The 17,754-nt window shown below is 34.5% G+C and overlaps 2 protein-coding genes across 14 annotated transcripts in view; both read right to left on the reverse strand.

Moving 5' to 3' along the window:
• Nucleotides 1–227: 227 nt before the first annotated feature.
• Nucleotides 228–3,587, reverse strand: LOC308701284 (protocadherin beta-15-like; the record flags this gene model as incomplete). Its single annotated transcript, XM_081383484.1, has 2 exons — nt 228–245; nt 1,179–3,587. The coding sequence occupies 2 exons, from the start codon at nt 3,585–3,587 to the stop codon at nt 228–230; spliced, it is 2,427 nt and encodes an 808-aa protein (XP_081239610.1).
• Nucleotides 3,588–12,666: 9,079 nt separating this feature from the next.
• The window catches only part of LOC308700557 (protocadherin alpha-C2-like), a gene marked incomplete at its 5' end in the record, with an annotated part of 181,177 nt that continues 176,089 nt past the window's right edge, over nt 12,667–17,754 (reverse strand). For all 13 annotated transcript variants that reach the window (XM_081382193.1, XM_081382194.1, XM_081382203.1 and 10 more), the window contains one exon: nt 12,667–15,968. In XM_081382193.1, the coding sequence (XP_081238319.1) occupies nt 15,676–15,968 (293 nt within the window). In that variant the 3' untranslated portion in view covers nt 12,667–15,675. The remainder of the gene's footprint in view (nt 15,969–17,754) is intronic.

Raw genomic sequence — 17,754 nt, forward strand, 5'->3', positions numbered from 1 at the left:
ATTGATCATAATATGACCAGGAAAATTTTAAATAAAATAAGACTAGTTTATATTTAAGACTTTGAACCTCACAAATGCTCGTCTAAAAGGACTTGAATGATCCACATGAACTTGCTATTTTAAAGAGTCTGTTATCAATAAAAGTAGTCAATTAAATTGCATATAAACATTTAATCGTCCTTAAATATTTATCTAAAGAAAGTATTCTTTAGTCCTATTTGAGTCACTCATATCCGCAGTAAGTCCTTCAAGAACACAAATTTGACCAATTTATAAAGAGTACACATGTACAAGACAACGCAAACTATTGAATCTTGTTGTTCATATCAATATATTAAGACAAAGAGGTGATGTAACCGCTCAGTCCTATGACATTATGAACAGAGTGGAGAGAAACAATGTGAATGCCATCGGTTGCACTTGGGAACAGCAACAAAATATGAAACTCTAAAATATCTTAGAATAAATGGCAAATCTTGGATATAATTTTTATTTATTTATTTATTTTGCTTTTGAAATAAGAAATAACTTCACAATATTAAACGCCCGGGACAACCAGACATTCTCATAAGATTTAAAAGAGAACAAGCTCGATTTTCAAGAGCATCTATTCCTAAAACACGACTGTTTACAATCAGAAACAATGGCAAACCCCCCTCAGCGCGAGACACTGCCTGTACAGCACCATGGACAGCAATTAGAAATATGCCATTGTAACTTGTGAACCGAGTGACAAAAACATCAACATTGTTTTATAAAGCATTTCACATACCAGACAAAACGAAAGGAAATCAAAAAGGAGAGAAAAATATAGATAAACTAATTACAATGACACATCACGAGTATTTTTTGAGCCACTTAAATAATCTCATTTGATAATTAACATTTATAAAATCCCGTTTTAAACCAATTATTTCTGGAAGAATGTATCTAACAAGCAATGTCCTTTGGTATTGTTCTGCGTGCACACGTTGTGGGTCTATATACTTATTATTATTATTATTATTATTTATTTATTTTTTATTATTATTATTATTTTTTTTAAACCTGTTTAATCATGACACAGTTAACAACTGATTATATTTAAGGAAAAATGCACCAGTGTCTTTTGCCAAAGAAGGCAATCTTTAAAACCAAAACATTAAATAGTTAAAAAACAAAAACTTTGTTAGTCCTACCTGAAACGAGTCGCTCATTTCCGCATCAAGTCCTTCAAGATCATCCACAGCGGACTGAGTCTTTTTCAGAGTCAGGTCAGCAGTCAGTGTGCCCTCATTATAAGATCTGATGAACTTGAAGTCACTAGTGCGCGAGCCCGTGGTCAGGTACGCGTCATAATTGTAAGCGCTGCGGAGAGTTCCCGCGCCCTCCACCTCTGCGTAATTTGGAGGGAGATATGCGCTGGGAATGGCTACAGCTCCATCAAACAACAGTCTGGGCTTTCTCCTGCGACAAAACCTCACGGCCAGGATGATGATGATGAAGGTCAGGAAGAAAGTGGAAACGGACACCAGCGCGATGATCAAATAAACCGTCAGTTTGGAGCTGCTCTCGTCATGAGACATGTCTTTCAGTTCTGGAACTTCAGCCAAGTTATCTGATATGAGTAAATACAACGCGCACGTGGCTGAGAGAGAGGGCTGTCCGTTATCTCTCACGGACACAATAAGGTTCTGTTTCATGCTGTCAGATTCAGAAATGTCCCGCTGCGTCCTGATCTCCCCGCTGTGGACACCGATAGTGAAAAGTCCCGGATCAGTCGCTTTAATAATGTGATACGAGAGCCACGCGTTCTGTCCAGAATCCGCGTCCACGGCGATCACCTTGGAGACCAGGGAGCGCGCCTGCGCAGCTTTGGGAACCATCTCGGTCATGAAGGAGTTTCCTTCCGGAGAGGGGTATAATATCTGAGGGGAGTTGTCATTCTCATCCGATATGAAGACACTCACGGTCACGTTACTGCTCAGAGGAGGAGAACCGTTGTCTCTGGCTAACACGAGCACTTTGAAACTCTTCATCTGTTCGTAATCAAACGACCTCACGGCATGAATGACCCCGGTGTCTCCGTTAATGGACAGAAAGGAGGACACCGGTGCGCCATTGACATCAGAGGACAACAGAGAATAAATTACAGTGCCATTCTGTCTCCAGTCCGGGTCTGTAGCTGATACTGAACAAATAGAGGAGCCCGGTTTGTTATTTTCTTGCACATGAGCTCTGTAATTCTGCTCCTCAAATACAGGTGGATTATCATTCACGTCAGCTACAGTCAAGTGAATATTCTTAGTGGAAGATAAAGGCGGAGAGCCCTCATCAGTAGCAGTGATTGTAATATTATAATCAGAGAGCAGCTCGCGGTCTAATTCACCTGTGGTCACCAGAGAATAGTAGTTTTTGATTGAAGGAACGAGTTTAAACGGGACGTTTTGCTGAATGGAGCAGCGCACCTGTCCGTTATTCTCTGAGTCTCTGTCCTGAACATTAATGATGCCAACCTCTGTACCGGGTAACGCGTTCTCGGGAATAAATATTTTGACAGATTTAGTCATTATTGTAGGGGCGTTATCATTGACATCAATAACATCTATTAATACAGTGGATCGACCTGCTAACCCTTGACCATCTTTAGCTTGAATCGGTAGTTCAACTGAACTCTCCTCTTCATAATCTAAGATGCCTGTCAGTTTAAGCTCACCAGATACTGCATCGAGAAAAAATATTTCCAAAAAACTTTCTGATAAATGACCGAATTCATATGTTACTTGTCCATTTTGTCCCTCGTCAGCATCAGTAGCGCTCACTGTCACCACTACAGTATCTACAGGAGAATTTTCAGGCAGACTGACTTTATAGACGGCCTGACTAAAGACTGGAGCATTATCATTAGCATCCAGCACAGTGACGTGTATGGCTACAGTCCCTGATCTCGGTGGAGTCCCGCCGTCTACCGCAGTGAGAATTAAAGTCACCTCTTTCTGCTGCTCACGATCCAACTCTTTATTAAGAACGAGCTCGCCATATTTTCCTCCATTTACACCAGTAAGGACACTTAGGAGAAAATAGTCATTGTTTTCCAATGTATATGACTGCACTGAATTCATTCCAATATCCGCATCGTGGGCCTCGTCTAGTAAATAACGAGATCCTTTGTCTGCTGATTCCTGTATTTCGAATTTGATTACACTTAGTTTGAACTGTGGTGAATTATCATTGATGTCCTGAATATTAAAAATAAATCGATAAAGCTCTAATGGATTTTCCAGCACTAGCTCTTGTTTTATAACGCACGAAGCTTTTCTTCCACAATTCTCTTCTCTGTCGATTCTCTCCGCTACGGTCAGTTCTCCAGTATTCAGATTAATGTCACAGTATCGTTTTCTGTTACCTTCAGTATCAATTCGTGCATCACGACTTGACAGCCTCTTCACATCGAGCCCGAGATCCTTTGCTATATTTCCAATCACAGATCCGCGTTTCATCTCCTCCGGGAAAGAATAGCTCACGTCTCCATAAGCGGTGAGCGCCATCAGCACGAAGAACAAAAGGCCAAACATCTCAACAGCAATACTGATGCCTCTGAAATCCATGTGGGGAAAGGAAAAAAGAAAAGAAAATGAGATAGTAATAATAATAAAGATTAGGCAGACAGTCAATGTCAACGATGTTTTCTTTCGATGTGAGCTGTAAGCCCTGAACAATGACATCAGGAACAGGGTGGAGTAAAGTACAATATGACACAAAATGATTTTACTGGTAAACAGCGACACTGTGAGTTAAACTGAGAAACTGCACAACCTTCACAACTTAGCATGAACCTTGGCTGAACAGGATTATAATTATTTTCCATTAAATTACCTAATATCAAGGGCCCTCCGCAATTCGCAACTTTGTATTGTACAGCAGAACATTATTTTATAATGCAGCCTTAAACAACAACGGGGTATACAGAGCCCATTCTAGTCACGTGGGGCTACCTGGAGTTATACCTGGGTACTGCAGTATGGGGCGCCGTTTGTAAAGCGGCTCACACTGAAAATAACAGCAACATTTTGTCACATTTAGCTTCAAACAATGTTTAAAAAACTGGTATGAATTTTTGACGGTCACTTTTTATACCACATTTACAACAATATTTGTCAACTTAGAAATATTTTAAATAGTTAAATTTAAATATTAAATGTTACACCTAAATATTAAATGTTACACATAAATGTTAAATCTAAATGTTAAATCTAAATCTAAATGTTAAATCTAAATCTAAATGTTAAATATAAATCTAAATGTTAAATCTTAATGTTAAATCTAAATCTAAATCTAAATCTAAATGTTAAATCTAAATCTAAATGTTAAATCTAAATCTAAATCTTAATGTTAAATCTAAATATTAAATCTAAATCTTAATCTAAATGTTAAATCTAAATATTAAATCTAAATCTAAATGTTAAATCTAAATATTAAATCTAAATCTAAATGTTAAATCTAAATCTTAATGTTAAATCTAAATATTAAATCTAAATATTAAATCTAAATGTTAAATCTAAATGTTAAATCTAAATCTAAATGTTAAATCTAAATGTTAAATCTAAATCTAAATGTTAAATCTAAATGTTAAATCTAAATCTAAATGTTAAATCTAAATCTAAATCTAAATGTTAAATCTAAATCTAAATGTTGAATCTAAATGTTTCAGGTGAAACTAAATATTTAACAAATATGCAAATTCAAAATGGCGGTAATCGGATTTAGATTCAACATTTAGATTTAGATTTAGATTTAACATTTAGATTTAGATTTAACATTTAGATTTAGATTTAACATTTATATTTAGATTTAACATTTAGATTTAGATTTAACATTTAGATTTAACATTTAGATTTAGATTCAACATTTAGATTTAACATTTAGATTTAACATTTAGATTTAGATTTAACATTTAGATTTAGATTTAACATTTAGATTTAACATTTAGATTTAGATTTAACATTTAGATTTAGATTTAACATTTATTTATATTTAATATTTAGATTTAACATTTAGATTTAGATTTAACATTTAGATTTAGATTTAACATTTAGATTTAGATTTAACATTTAGATTTAGATTTAACATTTAGATTTAACATTTAGATTTAACATTTAGATTTAACATTTAGATTTAACATTTAGATTTAGATTCAACATTTAGATTTAACATTTAGATTTAGATTTAACATTTAGATTTAACATTTAGATTTAGATTTAACATTTAGATTTAACATTTAGATTTAGATTTAACATTTAGATTTAGATTTAACATTTAGATTTAGATTTAACATTTAGATTTAGATTTAACATTTAGATTTAGATTTAACATTTAGATTTAGATTTAACATTTAGATTTAGATTTAACATTTAGATTTAGATTTAACATTTAGATTTAACATTTAGATTTAACATTTAGATTTAACATTTAGATTTAACATTTAGATTTAACATTTAGATTTAACATTTAGATTTAACATTTAGATTTAACATAAAAAAAATGCATAAGCTAGTTTTCAACACTGGCCATGTATCTGTAGTACTCCTGAAAAAGGATATAAGTAATGAAAGAAGGAAAGTGCATTAATGCATTTTTACAACAACTTGTGTTACAGACACATAACAAAATGAAAGTGCATTTTTACAACTACTTTATCTTTTTATACTCTTTCACAACAAACAGCAGTATACAAACATGTCATGCCAAAGTCATGAACATTTAAATACTTTCACTAATTTTGTAACAATTCAGTACAATAAGATTTAAGAAATACATTTGAATCAAGATTTAAACATATTTACTTAGATTAATAATATCATCTTTGATGGCTTGAAAAAAAAAAAACGTTACAACCGTCAACTCCAGTTAACTATTATAAAAGGGAACTCAATTTATTACACTGTACAAAGTTTAACTATTATTTACTCAATTTTATTGGTGAAACATTTTAACACTCAAAAAAATTGAGTAAATTTTAAAGCTGTGAAATCAATGAAATATACTGTATGAATTGAGTAAATGCAAGTAAAAAAATTAAGTAAATCTGAGTAACTGCATCTGGTACATTAACAAATAAAATTGAGTAGAAATAATTTAACATTTAAACATTAAAAAAAACAATATTTATGAGTAATATTAACTGTTTTTATTAATGAGTAATATTAACTTTTTTATTTTCTCTAAACCTTTGTAAAATAGTACTCCAGACAAGCACCATTATACATTACATTGGCCTTTATTTTCAATGAGTACAGCAATACAGCACATTTTAGACTGTTTTTTCATGTATACAATATTGCCTGCATTTAAACTTATTTAACAAGTAAAAATGAAATATTTAAACATTCAGGTAGCCTAATTCAAGTGTAATCAACCACTCTGTTATCCAATATCCACCGAATCTGCGCTGGTCCTCGTGCCGGAGACAGACTCGCGCTCTGCGGGTGAACTTTGAACTTCATACGCCGTCCTGCGTTTCACTCACAGTCACCGAGGCACAGCCGAAATATACTGCGAGCGACTGACATAACCTGCCAATAAACAAAAAGTGATAGTTCTGAGGACATTTTATCATCCAAATGATAATAATTATATTCATTATCATTATGAAAGTCATGTGTTTATGCAAAGCGTTTCAATCACGCAAAAAGACAAACGCGGCTCTCGTCTCCTTTAGGTGTCGAATTACGCCTCTGTAGGCTATGTTGTTTTGCATTAAATATGATTTAAAGCACAGTAATGATTTTATAGATAAAATAAAACATACACCAACCTGAATTTCACAGTGAAAATGCACCAAATCTGCGACGCTGAGAAGAGAGGTGTTGTTCTGGAGACTGGAGAGTTCAAACAGCCATGCTCACTCACTCCAACCGTCGAGTTTTCGTCACGTCAGAGGGTGGGGGAGGGGGGGGGGGGGCATTGTTTTAATTGAGTAAACTTACTCAATTTTAAGAGCGTGTTAAATATATTAATAATATTGATTTGAATTAAGTAATTTTTTTGTTTCTTGAAACAGATCAGTTTAATTAAACATTCTCAAATATTTTGATAGAAATTTCACATATATATTAAGTATATTATAAAGAAATAATTGGTTAGTCAAATACTAAATTATTTTATTGAAAAAAACTTAAATATATCTGTAAATTTTAGATAAAATTAACTGTTGGATTTTTACTCAATTATTTTGGTATGTTTAACTCAAACAATCAAGTAAACGATATACAGAGATTTTATTAAGTTAATAAAGTTAAAAATTTCTGTAATATTTACTAAGCCACAGAATTATTTTTTACAGTGTATATATCAGTTTAAAATAACATATATCGAACATATAAACACACTATAATTCTTTAATTCACATGGTATGGCCGTATTTAAATAATGATGAACGAAGTGACATATATGGAAATTTAAAATTGAAAAAGTAGAACATATTTCGTAAACTTGTACAAACATCAAATTTTTCAGTATATCACATATCCCTATTGTTTGACTGCTGAACAGACGAGCAGATGGAGCAGAGCGGCGCGCAGTGAGTCAGGTTGGAATTACATTTTCCTCTCCAGCGTCTCATCTGAAATATTGCACCCTACAGCATGTCAGACTTAGAGCGGGGCTAAACATTTATGTTCCTCATTATTAATTGCAATTATGTTTTTTTGTTTGTTTGTTTGTTTGTTTGTTTGTTTTTTAAATTGCAGAACACATATGGGTATTATAGCTACTATTCTGCAAACATCAGATGCTTGTCTCCTCCCAATTAGCCTACTTCAAAGTAGAAATAAAATCGTTAATATCATGAAACATGAAATTAATTAATATTAACCAATTATAAATTAAAATGTTTTGAGATTAGATTTGGTGACATCTAAAACTTACTACTACTACTACTACCCCTCTGTAACCACTCAAAACCATAATAGTATTATCTTAGTACTGAAGCTAATTAACAAACCTGTTGTCCTATTTATGGTGGGCCTAGTAATTATCTTAAATGTCATACGTTTTTAAGGGTTAAACGCTTTTTGATAAAATAAACAGAAGCAAAAAAAAAAAAAAAAAAAAAAAAAAAAAAAAAAACAGAGACATTAAAACAGACTTGTTAGAATTATATATATATATATATATATATATATATATATATATATATATATATATATATATATATATATATATATATATATATATATATATATATATATATATATATATATATATATATATATATATATATATATATATATATATATATATATATATATATATATATATATATATATATATATATATAAAGAATGCCAGATTTAAAATGTAATTTATATTCATATGCGTGTCTAGGGTGTTTTCATACAAAATACTTCCGCAAATGCACCTGCCTCCTCGGTTTAAACGCCTAAAAGCTTCCTCCTTTCTCGCCATGCTCATCCTTCATGATGGCGAACTTCTATCGATTTTCTGTTCACTGGCTGTGAAGAAATAGCGAGGACGCATCAGTTAGAGTATTAAAAAGCACTAAACACACCTGAGACGTCAATACATCTGTAATTTCCCAAGTGAAAAAAAAAAGTAGGCTATACTTTATTGTATTTGAAATATATTCCGTTTTTCAATAGTACATTGCAAATATACTAACACATTTTTTTTACTATCTTTAAATATATTAAAAGTATATCAGCCTCATGCTTTTACCTTTTTTCACAATACAACTTAACACACTTTAAAATAATTGTACTTTTGTATATTTTCCAAAAAATATATTTTAGAAAAATATACTAGAAATGAAAATTCTGTTTAATTTTAAAGTGTATTTATTTGCACTTTACTTAATATATTTTAGGTATATTTTTAACTGTATGCTGAAAATGATCATTGTAACAATGCATTGAAAGTATACTTTCAAATTACATTGTATACAATCGTATATTGTACAAAGTATAGCTAAGTAATATTTGTTTATTAATGTGCATTTGTTATTGAAGACAAAGTTTGCAATTTGTAGTATTTGGAATAAGCCAAAGCTGAGCAAATACTTTTTTACTCAAATATAATACACTTATGGTATACTGCTTGTATGTTTCTAAGACACTCATAATGACACTCACACTAAATACACTTATTACAATTTAATTACAACTAAAATATACTTAGTACAAAATTAGTTGCTACAAAATAGAGCACACTTCAAGTTAACTAATCATTAACACACTTGAAGTATACTGAATTAGTCTGGCTGTAAGTATACTCAGCAAATGTATTTTTACCAGGTTTCTTAATTTTATATGACAATTTCTATAAACTAAACTTGACAACTTCTAATTATTATTTTATCACTGTGCGGTTTATGGAAAATCGTGTAAATGCTCATGCTTCAAATTTGAGAGTTCAAAACAAAGCTATAAAACAAGCATTTCTTCATTCTGAATTCACAAACCTCAAACACTGTGAAATGCTTACAGGCGGTGGCGCAGTTGAGTCGTGCAAACAGCTGTGAGCAAACTCAGTATCTCCGTATTTGTCTTGGTTCAACCTTATTGATAGTCCATCAGATATGAGAAGTTAGTTATGAATTAGGATCATAAAAACAAAAGGCACTGAAGGCTGAGACTATGTCATCAACCATGGTGTTTTCCTGAACAGCTAACAGCATCTTTTCATAGACATCTGGCCATGCTGTTGATGCAGAGTTGCAGAGACTGTTTATTTTGATTCTAAAGTTGTACCAGAAAAATTGGTTTTAAACCTATTCTGTATGATTTAATATACATAAATCGACATTTGGTGAATCTAAACCATGTTTTAAAGTTTCCGTTTCTCAATTTAAAATAAAATCATCTTATATGAAAGCTGTTACAACCTTTAGTTTGTGATCATTTCGGTTTCAGTTTAAAAATATAAAATTATTATTTGACATTTTTCATGTCATATAAATGTATGTGAATCTTATTGTTACCGCTCAGAAACCTGATTACATTTTAAAAATCAACAAGGCATTGATTGAAGACAATTTTAAGTAAACATTTTAAATGCTGTATTTTTACTTTTCATTTTTCACATTTCAACACCTATTTCCCGTCAATGGTTTCTTAGTTTTATATTCAGCATACACACATAGTGCATCTTATAATCTTTATGAACACACTTAGCAAACAAGCGTCTGAACCTGACATTAAGCTAGGTGGTTATGGATGAGTTTAGCTTTAGCATGAGCAAAATAGTGCTCAAAAAGCTGCAACCAATGTTTTTATGTTTACACATTATTTCATACTCATGACCTTTACTGACACAGCCCTCCTGATGTAACTCAGTGATTGAGAGCGCACTTCAGCGTGAATCTTCTTCTTTATTCTGCTCCCCATGGTGGATGGCAGTTTGTGCAAGAGTTTCATCTCAGATTTATGGCAACCGTTCATTTAGTCGTCACTGTGTCTTTGATTTGCAAGTGCGTAGTCTCTGCAGGATACTGTATGTGTGCTGAGTCATTCAGGCTAAAAGAGCAGAAAACACAAAAACACTCACCTCAGCTCACATTCCCCCGATGAACTGTAATAGACAGGCATCCCATGGGCCTCGCTGTTACTGTACAAACTGTGTCTCCTGTGGGATCCATGGAGCACAAAATCCAGGAAACATCACTCCAGAAAGCAGATTTTGTTTGATGTTAAATTAATACTGTACACTTTGGTCCAAGAGTCCAAGACCACATTTACACCTTGAAATAAACTAGTTGAAATACCCTGAAACTAAATAATTGAGATTTCTATCTAGGTCACTGAAATGCAAATCTGTGAGATTGATCATGCACTCTTTTGATCATCAACTGTTGTCATTAAAGTAAAGACATTCTGAAATTCAGGTAGGCCTACACTTTTTTTTCTGTTCAACCTGTCAAGCTTTTTATAATATGTGATGCTAAATAAACTGCATTCAATTTCAAAACATTCAATCCAAAATAAAAGGATTTTCATTAGTTGGTCCTGTCTGAATGCAGGGCCTGTTTGTTTGGACGTTCATGTTGTATTTCAGGTTCCTGTTTCCTGTATCTAGTTTTGTAGTACCATTGTAGTCCTTTTGTTTCATTGGTTCCCTACAACATTGATTGTACCCAGGTGTGTCTTGTTACCTTGCTATCTTGTTAGCTTAATTGTCTGTATATATAGTCCTGATACTTTATTAAATCCACTTCATTTGGTTCTACCTCTCCCTCATTTCTGAGTTAATCTGCATGACAATAATTACAGTATATATATAAACAATTTTTTCATGATATTTTATTAATTTGAGATTAATGCCATAATGCTAACCTATATGGTCCTTACAATCTATTAGAAAGAAAATGTTATGTATTGTGTTTCTCTGTCAGTATGTTTGCATCTTCTTTTTCTGAATTTCTGTTTCAAATATATTTCGTTATAATCATTAATGCTGTATTTGTGACTTACTTTGCTGTAATGCAACTACTGCCTTTGGCCATCACTATCTCATTATAATGTTGTTTGTTTGTTTCTCACCACAGCATAAATTAGAGGAAATTTAAAACACAAACTAGTCATGACCCATAAAGAAATGCTCCTGGGTGTGGTAAACAGCTCCCATGAGAACATCTCCAGTTTAATAAGGTTAAATGGGTGGGGTCTCTAGAACTCTATGAAGTTTGGAGACTGTACACAATCTGATCCCATACCTTCCCCAAATTGTCACCTTTATATCTGTCCAGACATTCAATTCTGAATTGAACTGTTGCCATGGAGATCCGTTCCATCATTGTAGTAACCATAGAAACAGCCTCCAAAGATCAAATAAAAAGAGAGGGTGCTGAGAAAGAAATGTATACATTTTTCTCTAGAGCTGAACTCTTGAACCTTATAACACAGACACACACTCGCTCTCTTTCTTTGATGTTAGATTAAAGAGGATTTTGAAGATGGAACAGCCGAACTAGTAACTTCATCCAAGATGTCACATGTTGGAAGTAGCATAAAATCAAAGAGTGAAGACAAGCAATGCATGAGTGTTACACCCGTCTTAAACGTGACCTTCCGTTAACCTCCCCGAAGTGCTGAAAACAGTAACATCATTAGCACGAACAGCAGACACTGCTGGAGAGAGCGTGACTTCAGAGCAAGATGTCTGTATTAGTAAATCTCTCAGTGAATTAGTGATCATGATTATTACTGCCATCAAATAGGCAGATGAGCAAAGAGAAGTGTGGCGAATCTGAACCTTCACACACACAGTCACACTTGTCTAGATTGTTGACTGGGTTGTCTGCTTGTCAAAGCTAATATAGATGAAATGTGTGTCTGTGGCGTCTTAAATACTGCAAATACTTCAAAATCTATCTATCTATCTATCTATCTATCTATCTATCTATCTATCTATCTATCTATCTATCTATCTATCTATCTATCTATCTATCTATCTATCTATCTATCTATCTATCTATCTATCTATCTATCTATCTATCTATCTATCTATCTATCTATCTATCTATCGTTTTGTACACCAAATCTACTTATTTTTGGCTCCTGACATAGACAGTGAACAGAATTTCATCAAATAAATGTTTTCTGATTAAAGCATATCATCCAAATTCATTTTAACAACAGACTCACAGACACAGAAACACTGACAATATTCACATTCTTAAGAAAGAAAAGTTTATTTATTTTGTGATTTATAAACACATGACCACTTTTCCATCATAATGAAAAAAAATATATATAAAGAGAAAATGAAAGAGAAAGGAATGAAAGTCACTAATTCACCATCACATTGATGAGCAGGTGTACAAAAGAAGAGGGTTTAACAACAGATGAGCGCCATTCAGTTGGACAGCACAGCGCCACCTACTGATCACCACCAGACATTGAGAAAGAATGACAGCATGAACGCTCACTAGATACAAGCATACACTACATATATTGTATTTTACATCAGGATGTTTTTTCCTGTTTTTTTATTTTTTTATTTCTTTGTCAAAGAAGTGAAAGAGCAGGGATAGAATCATCATACATAATTTAGCTACAATATACAGTGCTAGTTTGATCGGTATGTCAAAGCCAAACACAAAAGTTTTTTTTTTTTTGTCTTTTTTTGTTATCATAAACCAAAATCATAAGGAATAGGATAAAAACGAGAGCTTCAGGGCATCACACGATAGAGCATTTACAAATACCAAGGTTTAGTAACGTCATAACTGTCCACTGTAAGTCGGTGAAGAGGTGTCAGTATGCAAAAGGCTCAGAGACGGTACATACACAAATCTCTTGTGTGAATAATGAATAAAAACTATAAACAAAAATAGTAAAATCATAGCCATCTATATCTATATTCATATAAATCTCTATATAGTAAGTGTTTTCTTTCTGGTAAGGTCATGCAGCAGTCACGTTTGAGTAATTGTGACATCGGTTCGAGACGTGTTTTTGGGTGTGTGGCATCAAGGTAGGCAGGCAAGTGAAGGAACCAATAGCATCAGAGCACAGATGTGTCATCGCCGCCGTAATCAGACACTAAAGCAGGGTTTAAAGGCATGGGGTGGAGACAACAGTCTGAACTTTGTAGTATGAAGTTGCTGCAAACTTAAAAGGGCTGAACACTTTCAATTGGTCTTATAACAATGTAAAGGTATTGTGTGTAATATTTATCCAAGTTTAAAGTGTAAACACTGGATCTATCTGGTAAATCATTGCTTTGTTTGTTCGAGCATCACAATCAGCCTGACACAGCAACACTGGCTCATAACCAATAGTTTGTTCAATTCAAGGCAGACAGGGGAAAATTCTGTTTGGTGCTGCTAATGGCACAGAAATTACACACTTGATCTTTAACATTGGTTCAAATTGACAAAAAGCCCCGATTTTCGCCCCACAGATTTCTCTACCAATCTCCACCCCTTGCCTAAGCCGTACATCTGTCTTCTCCCTTCCCTCCTCTTTCTGAGAATGAACCGATGAGAGACCAGCAGAAAATACAATGTCTTATACAGAGACAGAGCTGAGGTTGATTGGACAGCACTGGATCATTTGCATATGACAGTGCTGTGGGAGGGGCTTCTGTTTGACAGGCGTTGTCTGCATTACTCCATACTACATGAGTACACCACAATGTCTAGAGCTAGCCTACCCAGCAGAGAGATCAAGAGAGAGACAAACAGACAGACAGAAGCTCTGTACAGTAGCAATAAAGTTCACTTAAAGCTTATAAAAATGGTGCACAAGAAAACCCCTGCCCTTTTTTGCCCAAATTTGAAAACTCCTAGCTAATATGTTGTGTTCTTTGCTCTTGGGTAGTGTTGGTCCTCCAGACAGCAAGCAGAAAGGAGGCGACTAGGTTTCGTGTTGTATAACACTATAGGCATACTATGCTCGGCTGAGAAAGCAGGCACAAAATTAGGGTTGGGATAGAAGGGGTCAGGGTTAATGGGTAAACTACAGGTACGAGGCAATGCCACAGAAAAATTCACGGCATAACACTCATGCCTTTTCTACAGAGGATATTTAAGGATAGATTATGGGATCAAAGGTGTTTAAGGTTTGGTGAATCAACAGTAATACTGTTCACAATGCATAAACATTCTCAGCCATCCCGATAAGCAACAGGGCACATAACCAGGTCCCCGAAGATCTGATTTCTCATGAGTTTCATGTGATATTGACTTGTGAGCTTTGCATCTTTAAAATTCACTAAGAGTGAACCTCTCCAGCTGCTGGTTAACCTCTGACAAAAACCCAACCAGGTTACCAGGTTAAACACATTTCAGAGCAGGAGATGCACTGATTTTTGACCCTGTTTACTAGATGTGAGTGTCTATATATGTGCATGTCTGTGTATATATGGGACTATTTGCTCACATATATACTATGCCTTGGAGAACATTTGCTGGTAACAAAATTAAAGCAACAAAACAAAAGTGCATTCCATCATTCGGTATACATTTTTTTGTCTTTTTTGTTTGTTTGTTGATAAAACACTGTTTTTTTTTCTTTTCTTTTCTTTTTTTTTCATTTGTCCAGGATGTGAGACTTTGTGAAAATATGTTTTGATGTCTCTTGTTTTACGGATGTTTTCGTACATCCCACACCAGGAGAAGTGAACGAGCAAAAGCGTTAATTTAGCGTCTTCACTGTTTTACATACAGCGGTGCCCAACCTGCGTATTTACACCAGCGTGTGTCCTGCTTCCATAATCTCTAACTTTACACAATTTTGAATCCCTCCTTTATTTACCCCCCCTCCATTTTACTACAATAGCACACCTGAAGCGGCACACGGCTTACAAACATTTCAAATCAGATTTTGTCTCCCTATCAAAAAGATTGGAAAACAAAAACCAAGAGGATTAATAAGACAGATGTACCAACATGAGTCTGAAGGACATTTTATGCTGAATATATCATATAACAGCTCATCAAGATGAGATTAATCAATTAAAAAGAAAGGGGAATGCCAGCTATTAGTGTAAAGCCAAACGAGATTGGATATGATAGAAAATTACACCAAAATTTTCAAGTAGAGTGTTCAATGTTTGCTTGAGCCCCAAAAATGGATTTTAGGATTAACGAATACACGTTTTGTTCTTCAGACTTTTGTTGAGACTTCTGTCTTTAAAAAAAAATCTGCTCTTTCTTTAGCTCCTTCCTCTGTCTCTCTAATCATCATCATCTTTCCCTTTCTCACGCTTATCCTTCTTCTCCTTCTTCTTTTTCTTCTTCTTCTTCTCTTCCTTTTTTCCAAACGTAATAAAGTCGCTCTTGTCATCTCCGTCTTGTCCTTGTCTGATGGAAATAATAGCCGGCGATCCAGGGATGATGAAGGCTTCAGGAGGCATCTCACCGGGTTTCAGGTGCGGAGGGCCTCCCGGACCCGGCCCGTATCGGAAATGCCAACTGTTGCTGTCCACTCCGGCTCCTACGGGAGGAGAGACCTCTCCACCCTCATTATCTATGAGACAAAGAGAAAAAGAGACCATCTATTACAATCTCCAAAAATATAATAATGAAAGGGTTAGGAAGGACCTCGCTGTGTTTCAGATGTGAGGAATGTCCCCTGGACCCTGAAATAAACACCCTGGAAGACACTTCCCTCTACATTCTTAGAAATAAAAGGTCCGATGGGGTTCTATATCGGACGCTATGGTTCTTGACTCAATTTTAAGAACCTTTTTATGCCAAAAAAGTACTATATAAAGAAAAAATGTCTTGAATGATTGCATAATACTTTCATGTTTAATAGGTTATTTACATTTTCTAGCGATAACGTATGTTTATGTGATGTTTAATTCACAAAATAAAAAAATAAAACTAAATCGATAAAATGATCCCAATGATAGGAACCCCTAAAAGGTTCTATTTCTGGTGGAACCCTTTATAGAACCTTTTCTTGAAAGAGTGTATGAACACACAGTGAATCAGCAATATTAAGCCTGAGAGAAGGAAAACTTTGCAGTGATGCAAAAAATAACCAACTGAACCAGTTCATTTTCAACAAAACAAATACTCTCATAGACACACCATTCAATCCAATACACATGCTATCCACGAGAATGAACAAACAGAAGCATTCACTTATGATGTTCTCTCTCCTTTTTAATTCTTGTTTTCTTCTATTATTTTTGGTGGAGAAGAGTGCATTTTGCAGTGTCTTTAATAAAACACTCTTAAACACAATATTTTCTGTCTTTTAAAATGCTCCATAAATCTGCCACTGAAAGCATGTGGACGAAACAGCCTATAAGAGCTTCTTTTGATTTATTTCAAGAGAACATTTATTAAGACATGTATGTGGATTCAGGATTCAGGATTCATTCAGATATTTTAATTATCTAAGAACAATCAACAGATAAGACGCTAATTTCCATATTTGACTTTGTATTCAAAATTGTGATATATTAGAGTGCTTTCACACTGGCAGTTTAGTTCGGAACTGGGCACGGTTCGCATGAAAAATCGCTAATGTGAACGCTGTCATGCGGACCCTGGTGCGCACTGGGGTTCGAACCTGAGACTACCTGGAGGAGGTGGTCTGAGTTCGGTCGCACTCGAACTGTGCCGCGAAAGCAACAAGGACTCGGGTGCACACTTGTTCAGAAAGTAAAGTAACCTGCGCATGCGTTTTAGCTGATTATGATGTATTTAGTTAAATAAAACACATGTAAGGGATGATAGTGTTGATGATTTACGTTGGATACGAGCAGAGGTGTAAAGTCCAGGGGTCAGAAAGTAAAAGTCCTGCCATATGTTTATTCCACCCATGAACTCAGCTGATTTCACTAATTAGTTCCTTCTCCTGGCTGAAAAACTGTGCTAATTAGCAAATCCAGGTGATACTGAGGAGGACTTTTACTTTCTGAACCTGGACTTTACACCTCTGGATACGAGCGAGAGTGAGTCTGCAGTGTATTCGCACATAGCGCAAGGAATCAGCGCCGGGAACAATCGCGCTCTGGCCTCGGACCGCAGCAAACAAGCCCAATGTGAAAGCAGCCTTATACTCAGAAGGAAAACAAAATGGACCACATTTACTATCTTAACATATGTTCCTCCCCAAGCCTTCTCCTCCAACCACCTCTCATTTAGAGATAAAATTCACCATCCATTCCCACCAACCTTTTTTTCCCTTTTTGATTTACCCTCGGTTTCACAGATAAGGCTTAAGTCTAGTCCCAGACTAAAATGCATGTTTGAGCTGTCTTAACTGAAAGCAACTTGCACTGACAAATCTTCAAATA

Source organism: Scardinius erythrophthalmus (assembly GCF_964197995.2).
Source record: "Scardinius erythrophthalmus genome assembly, chromosome: 13".
NCBI classification, from domain to species: Eukaryota; Metazoa; Chordata; class Actinopteri; order Cypriniformes; family Leuciscidae; genus Scardinius; species Scardinius erythrophthalmus.